This window comes from Balaenoptera ricei, chromosome 8 (assembly GCF_028023285.1).
Source record: "Balaenoptera ricei isolate mBalRic1 chromosome 8, mBalRic1.hap2, whole genome shotgun sequence".
In the NCBI taxonomy this organism is placed as follows: Eukaryota; Metazoa; Chordata; class Mammalia; order Artiodactyla; family Balaenopteridae; genus Balaenoptera; species Balaenoptera ricei.
Window position 1 is genome coordinate 18,044,307 of NC_082646.1, and position 8,183 is coordinate 18,052,489.

The 8,183-nt window shown below is 57.9% G+C and overlaps 1 protein-coding gene across 3 annotated transcripts in view; it reads right to left on the minus strand.

The window, feature by feature from the left end:
* ZBTB16 (zinc finger and BTB domain containing 16) overlaps positions 1-6,126 on the minus strand; it is a 192,362-nt gene extending 186,236 nt beyond the window's left edge. For 2 of the 3 annotated variants that reach the window (XM_059930361.1, XM_059930359.1), the window contains exons 1-2: positions 5,843-6,126; positions 1,411-2,768 (exon numbers count right to left, since the gene is read on the minus strand). In XM_059930361.1, the coding sequence (XP_059786344.1) occupies positions 1,411-2,678 (1,268 nt within the window). In that variant the 5' untranslated portion in view covers positions 2,679-2,768; positions 5,843-6,126. The remainder of the gene's footprint in view (positions 1-1,410; positions 2,769-5,842) is intronic. The other variant, XM_059930360.1, reaches the window with a different exon arrangement.
* Between the last annotated feature and the right edge of the window lie 2,057 nt (positions 6,127-8,183).

Consider the following 8,183-nt stretch of genomic DNA (forward strand, 5'->3'; position numbering starts at 1 on the left):
CACCCCCTCTCCTTCCCACCCCCTCCTGAATGGTCAACAGAAGAATGGGGGGAGGGTAGAAGAGGGCAAAAGTGAAGAATCCACCCAAGATCAGCAAAACAGCAGGCGAGAGGGTGTGCAGGGAAATGTTATCACAGATGGCAAGAGAAACTGGACTTCTTGACACCATTCACCCGACCCAGGAACCCAGGGTGATGTGATGGGCATATCCTTACGACAGATGCAGATGAACACCAAACTCACTAAAGGTTCCCTCTGTGTTTACTCCACTTCTGATGAGCAATTTTCAAAACCCTCTGTTCTGTAGATACGATCCTCTTCGGGACTGATGACTCCAAGAGGCAGCCAAGTGCAAGAGGGTTAAGACCTGAATCTGAATCCAGCTCTGCCTCAGTATCTACATGACCCTGGGAAAAGGTCTTAGCACGTTCCTATGTAAAAGAACGTCATCCACCTTGAAAAACTGCTGTAACAAAAATGTGACTCCATGAAAAGCACTTGAACCAGGCATGTCATAAAAGTTATTTCACAGAGAAAGAAACAGAAGCCAGAGGGAAGCCAATGCTAGCCCAAAGTGGTATTTAATTCAATGTGAGTAGGGAGGGGTTAAAAGTAAGGCCGCACGCTGCAAAACCAATGTCTCTCCTACCCATCCTTCCCCCTTGAATTTAAATCAACTCCCTCGAAATGTGTTTACAGGGACAGAGAATGAGAAGAGAGAGGAAGCAATGTTCCTGGTGATGAACGTTCACCAGGAATGACGTTTGGAACCTGCAGCTGCTCTTGTGATCTAAGCAGCCTCCAGCCCCTCCCATCCTCCAGAGCTGCAGACAGGCTGCCTTGGCAGGAACCACCACATGGGAACTCAGGTACCTGAAACCTGGCTACGTGGCCAGATCCAGGCCATGGGCCCTTCCTCCGCACCCCACTTCTCCCTCCCTCCACTTGATGAGTCACTCCAGGCAAAGGAGAACAGACCCAAGAGCAGGAAAAGCAAAATGGGAGCCCAAATGCAAAAAAGAGAGGAAAGAGCCTAGTAAGAAACTGAGCACAGGGACTTCCCTGGCGGTCCAGTGGTTAGGACTCTGCGCTTCCACTGCTGAGGGCGTGGGGTTCAATCCCTGGTCGGGGAACTAAGATCCCACAAGCCGCACAGCGTGGCCAAAAAAACAAATAAATAAAATAAAATCGTATTTTTTAAAGAAGAAACTGGGCGCCTAAGTTCCCCAGTGTTTAGGAAAGACCCGAGGCCCCCTCACCACACCTGAAACGTGTCCCCCCACAGGTGGTTTTTCGCAAATAGCAAAGAGAACAGAGGAGCCAGGCCCCAGGACTCGGGCACAGCTGCGTATGAAGGCAGGGTCAAGGCCAGAAGTTGAGGGTCGGGGGGATGGGTACAGAGGGGCCTACCTGTGCTGCTCCACGGCCTCGTTGTCAGGAAGCTCCACCCCGCAGACGCTGCACTGCTCCCCGACAGCGCGGCTCTCTGCCTTCATGCCCACGGCCAGCTCACCCAGCTTGCTGAACAGCTCCCTCTGGATGAAGCCCTGGGGCAGCAGACCCCCGTAGGTGCTGAAGTCCATGGAGACGGCCAGGGTGGGCTGCACGTGGAGGCCCGAGGTCACCGAAGACGGCATGCTCAACACGGCATCGGCCTTGTGGTTGGGCAGCACGGAGTAGATGCCCAGGTGTTTCTCAGCTGGGGGCGCGGGGGGCTCCGGTCGGCCTGGGGGGCCCTGGCCAACCTCGGTTAGAGGTGGCAGCTGCTCGGCGCTCTCCTCACGTCCGTAGTGCAGCTCTCTAGCGCTGGTGATGACGCTGCTCCGAGTTGGGGTCCCGGGTCCCTCTTTGCCCCTTTCCTCAACCTTGTCCCCCATCCCGGCTGAGACGCTAGACTCAGCTGCCCCAGGGCTGTCCTGGCCGGGCACCTCATCCACCTGCATCATCTCCGGCTTCACCTCGGCCACCGCAGGGTGCCGCCCAACCCCAGCCAGAGTCGGCTCCTCAGGCCCGGCAGGCAGCTGAAGGGCCCCCTGCAGGAGGGACTGTCCTATGGTCATCAAACTGTCCACTGCCGCCTTGGTGGGACTCATGGCTGAAAGGCCGAATGAGGTGGAGACGGAAGGGCTCTGGTCCACCATGGGCCCAGGGAGGCTCTGGGCAGCTACGCGGGCATACCCACTCTCCTCGCTGGAATGCTTCGAGATGAAAATGTTCTTGAGATACCGAGCCTTGCGGTCCTCTTCCTCCTCGGCCCCGCCATCCGCCATGGTTGCCTCCGTGTCATTGTCGTCTGAGGCCTGGATGGTCTCCAGGATCTTCAGGCACTGCTCCTCCAGGTACTCGATCTCCAGGATCTCAGCTGCGTACAGCAGGTCATCCAGGTCCTCCGCCTTGGCTTGCAGCGTGGCCGTGTACGCATACTCCAGAATCTGCTGGAAGGTCTTCGGAGAGAGGAAGTCCAGAGTATAGTGCTGGCTGTTGCGGTGGAAGAGGATCTCAAACATCTTGCTGGTGCAGGCCAGCACAGTCCGGTGGGCGTGGAACTCCTGGCTGTCCACCATGATGACCACATCGCACAGCGTCCCGGCCAGCCGCATCTGGTTGGCCTTGCAAAGGAGCCCCGTGGGGTGGCTGGGGTTCTGCAGCTGGATCATGCCCATCTTTGTCAGATCCATGGTGCTCCCCGAGGCTTAGGCATGAGGCTCTCTTTCCTTCCTGGCTCTGCGTGGCAGGGCAGGGTGGGTTTCCTGGGCCAATGTAGAGGGCTAAAGGGAGAAAGGGAGAAAGAGGCAAAAGAGATGCAAGAACAAAAGGAAGATTAGTTAGTGTCCCTAAAAGTAAGAATTCAAACAATAGCACCTCCCCGAAACCTGCAGCAAGACAGTCTTGGTGATTTTAATGGAGGGAAAGTGGCTTCCTAGAAATCTACATGTCTGCCTTTACAGGCCCAGGGATGATGAAGGTAAAGAGAGGGTTCTGCTACAGCACATGCCTAACTCACTGCTCTTTGACATCTGTTAGACGAAGTCAAATGAAAATTACAATAGAGTCTTGTGAGTCTTGGGCTTTCTTTTAAGTCTGAGGGTGGGGGGCTCCCATGCAAAGCCAACACTGATGATGAGAAGTTGCCCAGCACTTAATTTAAAAGAATAAGAATTTAACCCCTTCCTCTGGTCAGTGTAAGCACTCAGTTTCACTCTCAACACCCTGTGCAGCAAACTTCATCTTGGAAACAAAGTTTTTCTAAATCCTGCCTCACCTGGTAGCCCCAGGAGCAAAACCCAGCCTAGCTGGGGCTAGCAGCCTAGAGTCGCAGCCCACAGAAATCTAAGGGCAAAGTTCTTCTCCTCCAGCCCACCTCCTCACCCTCAGCCAATGCCTTCCTGGACCTCTGTCCTTCCACTCTTCTCAGAGCTGCAAAGGACTGATGAACCCATGCCCTGACCACCTCCTTTAGCACTAAGAGAAATACACACACGTAGCCCATGTACTAGCTTGTCTCACTTCTACCCACTGCCCATGGGTACCTCAGAGTGATTGTGTATGTAATCCAAAATCTCGACCGTGTGTGCATGCACCAGCCAGAGAGGGAGAGAGACTTAACACATGTGCACACTTATATAATATGGCACACTTATCCCCTGCCCACAAGTGCCCAGTAGTCAGGAGGATCTGTAATATGTAGGCTAGGTCATGAAGGACCTATAGAGAGGTCCTAGGAAACATGCACCCCTAAAGCCAGGAGTGCACATGCTGGGAACATGAACTCCAAGTGTACCTCACCGGCTCCCAGGAGTGGGCAAGTCCTGTAACCTGGAGCAGTAATTGATACTGTTAATGGCTTGGAGGTGCGAGAAGTGATATTGGCACCAGCATCTATGATGTGAGTTACATTGAATATGAAGGGAAAACAGTGCTGGAGACAAAGGACTCTCCCAAAGCGCTGTTTGGGATCGGTAACAGGGCTCTGAGACTCACAAACCTGTCTAAAGAGTGTCAGAAAGATCTCACAGGCCCAGGTGCCTCCCAGTCTCTGCCTAGCTGTGGCCAATATTGCGGTGAAATGAAGTGGGAGCAACGCAGAGCAAGGGCTCCTGCTCGCTCTTGGAACACTGCTGGCCTCCGCCCCCAAAAGGAACCCTATTGGCTCCAGAGCCACAAATCTTACTCGGAAAGGGTTAACAAGACGACTAATCAAGACACTTTTGCTCCCACCCTGGGGTGGGAACTGAGGCCATGGGGTGGGGGTGGGGCAGGGGCTGGGAGAGGTGACCATTCACCCGCGCCTTGCCACCATGCGCTTCCCCGCAGACTTCGGGGTTCCAGAGAACTAGTAGGGAGCAATCGGAAGAATGTAAGCTGGGCTACCCGAATTCCTCCCCAAAAACAAGCTCCGTGGGTCCTGAGGGAAATCAGGGTGCCCTGGTCAGCCGTCCCCGCCACCCGCGGCTCGGCGCCCGCGATCCGGCTGGCGCTGGCTGCAGCGCCCAGCCCCGCGGCGCGGGAGAAAGCCGGCGCTAACCCGCTCGAGCTCCGGGGATCGATCGCGCTCTCACACTGCCCGCCCCCCGCCCCCGCGCCCAGTTCCCAGCCGTCCCCACGGAGACTTGGAGACGACTTCAGCAAACTTGGGGAAGCAACTTTTCCGGGAAAGCCAGACGGCAAAGAGAAAGGGAGCCGGGCTAGGGAAGAGGGAAAGCGAAAGAGACCCGGACGAAAGGCAAGAGTCCGGGCGGGCCGGCCGCCTGGGCGAGAGCGGCGAGAAGGCGGACCCGCCTTGTGGAGAAGTGGAAGCACAAAAACCCGACAGCGAGTTGTGGAAGGAAAAGCGAGAAGGAATCTGCGGGCCCTCCCTCTCCGACCCTGGGCCATGACCCCCGAGAGCGACGGGCAAGGTCCCCGGCCTCAGGCTGGTGGCGCCAGCAGCCGGCGCGCCCGGCCCAGGCACGTTGCTAGCGTCCCGGGGAGCAGGCGAGCGAGTCGGTGCCGAGCGCGTCTGTGCGTTCCAGTGGGTCCGCGGGCCGGCGAGATAGTGCGCATTTCGAGCGCGTGTTCCAGGGGCTGTACGAGCGAGCTGCCGGCGCGCCGGGATGGGAAAGCCATCCCGAACGCATCAGGTGCAGAGCCGAGCACCCACCGAGCGCGGCCGGGAGCGCACAGCGAGCTCCGGCACCACGGCCGGTCCAGCCGAGAGCCGAGGAGGGCCCGGAGCGCTGGAGACACTCCAGCGCTCCGCTACGGAGCCCCTCCCTCCAAAACCGAGGGGATTAAGTCCAATCAAGAAAAAGAGCCCACCAGGTTTTTCAAAGAGAAACAAAACCCAAGTGATTCCCAGTCCTGCTCCCCTCGGCACCCAGATCCACTCCTCGTATCCTCCGATTCTAGCTTCCCAGCCGGTGGGCGAATAAACACACAAATAAACCACAGCCCTATCTCGCGCCCGCGCACCGGTCGGCATACATATGAGCACCCACCGGCTGCCGGCTCCTCCACCGGCCCCTGGTGGTACAAAGCCTCCTGATTCCCAACCCTCCGCTTGCGCCCTCAGCCCCCGCAGACCGCTCTGCCTCCCACCTCTCACCCCGACCGTGCCCTGGAGCGGAAGGGCTGGGGAGGCAGCTGCGCCCAAGCTGACAGCCGGGGCTCCCCCTTCTAGCAGACCCCAACCGCCGCTGGCGACGGCTGCGGCAGCAGGAAGGGAACAAGCCGAATAAAATAAGGCACAAGCCCAGCGGCCGAGTGGCCGAAGCGAGCGCGCCCCCCAGACCTCTCCAGCCCCGGGGCGCCCCGGCGCGCGGCTATCGCTGGGCGGTGCGCCCCTCCCCGGCCCCCCACTCACCACTGCCGAGCCGGGCGCCGTGGGGTGTGTGTGCGTGCCTCTTGGGGGTGTGTACCTGTGTCGGGGAGGGGTGTTGCTGGGGAACTGTTGCTCTCGGTATCACGGCGGCAGCGGCGGCATCGCCCGGCAGTTCGCAGTACCCGCTCTCATCGCCCTCAACTCCTCTGTGCTGCGAGGTTAGCAAATCACCACCGGCTGCGGCGCCTCCGCCGCGTCCCACGTCAACGCCGAGCCCCCTCCCCTGCGAGGCCCCGGCGCCTCTCCATCTTTAGTGCTGGCGGCCGAGCCCGGCTCCCTGCCCACAGCTGCCCCCCTTCCCTCCTCCCTCCCCCCCCCCCTCCCGCGCTGTCCCCGGGCTCAGCCCGCCCACCACCCGCACTGGCCGAACCCGCGCGCGCTCCCCGCCCCACCCCTCCCCTCCCCTTCCCTCCGCTTCCCTTCCCTCCCCTCCCTTCCCCGCGCGCCGCGCTCCAGGCTTCGCCTGACATCTAGCTGCTGCTGGGGCGCTGGCGGCTGCCGCTCACCGGCCAAGCCGAGAGGAAAGAAGGAGCTCGTGGAGAGGAGTGCCAGGGACTCGGAACCTTTAGTGGGGGCAGTGGAGGTGAGGGGCGAGGAGCAGCCCCCACCTGCAACCCCAGGTTTTTAATTTCCACTGGAAACGGGTTTTCTTTTCCCCTGCTGCTCCAGGCGCGGAGTTTGGTCTCCGGCTCCAATGTTTGCCCCATTCAGTGCGTGTCATCTCTCCTTTAACTTTTTCTCCGGGCTCCGGGCGGCATCCCCTGTACCCCGACATCGGTTTTAGAAGGTCGCTTTCCCGGGCCCCAAGCCCAGGCCTTTCGTGCCTCCGGGCCTTCTGACCATCCAGATTAGCCTCCAGGTGCAGAGTTCGCGGGCCCGGGTGAACCAGGTGCCAGCGGGTGTGCGGGGATCTATGGTCGAGGGGAGACTCCCCATTTTAGCTGTCACGACCCCTGGAGGCCAAGGTCGAGTCCCGAGGGAAACTTTTCTTCCTCTCAGTCTTGAGCATTTCCTGGGCTTCGCACCCCCCCACCGCCCCCCACCCCCACCCCGGAACCTGGCTGGAAACAGTTCCCGAGAACTGCGGTCAGTCAGTTCAGGGCAAAGTCTTCAGGGGGCGAATGAAAGCTTGAAAAAGCTTCAGGCCCCCAAAAGTGCCTCCTCTCAGCCGGCCGCTCCACTTAAGAGAGTGGAGTTGAGGTCAGTAATCCCAGGGTAGAGCAAGCAGAAGCAATGTGCCCTTCCGCGGGCTGCGGAGAGCCCCCTTCTCTGCCCTTACCCTGGAGCTTGGCAGAGGTAGGAGACAAGAGGTGGGAAACGCTATTCTGGGCACAAACTTTGACCGCCGGCTAATCGCCAGGGTCGTGGGGGTGCGGGGGGTGGTGGAAAGCGCCCTCCCTGGGTCTCCGGACAGTCAGCCCTGGAGGTCCTACAGTCTTAGCAACCCGGGTGGGTCTTCAGGCACTGAGTCCTGCGTCCCCTCCGTCAGTCCCTGACACGCGGCGTGGTTCAGAGGTTTCCCGCAAGACTCACGTATGAACGCATCCCGCTACGCGTCTCTGGCACTGCCCCAGACCAGGAGTCAGGTCCCAAGAACTGAAGGGTCATGGAAGGTGGCAGAAGCCAACTAGAGGCAAAAATCCACTTCCAGCCTCACAAGGCCACTTGGCTGGAGTTTACATCAGAACTGATACGGTTCACAAGAGCTGCTAATGGGGTGGTCCCAAAGACAGGCGATTCCATCCCAGCAAACATCGCCCCTGTCTCCTACTCGCAGGGAAAGTGCTCAGACCTGCAGGAGTCATGGGAGAGAGGAAGACCCGTGAGAAGCCACTTGAAAGTGAAAGAAGGGAGTTAGTTATCCTCTGATAGAAGAGAATACAGCAACGTCTAACAGGTGCCTGGGAACACCCAGTCCCTGGGTATTAGATTAACAATAAAGAACAAACTGTGAAAGGACTATTTTTCTAGCTAAGGTCTACAGTCTGTAAGAGGAAAGGAATTTAAAGAAAGTTAAGAAAGAACTGGTCTGGTAGTTGAGTGGTTAAGACTCCACGCTTCCAATGCAGGAGATGCAGGTTCGATCCCTGGTCAGAGAACTAAGATCCCACGGGCAGTGCGGCGCAGGCAAATTAAAAAAAATAATAATAATAAAAAAGAAGAAAGCACTGATCTGATAAATAGCAAGGACTTACTGTGTAGCAGAGAGGACTATAGTCAATATCTTGTAATAACCTAGAATGGGAAAAATCTAAATACACATATATGGATAACTGAATCACTTCGCTGTACGCCTGAAACTAATACAATATTGTAAATCAAC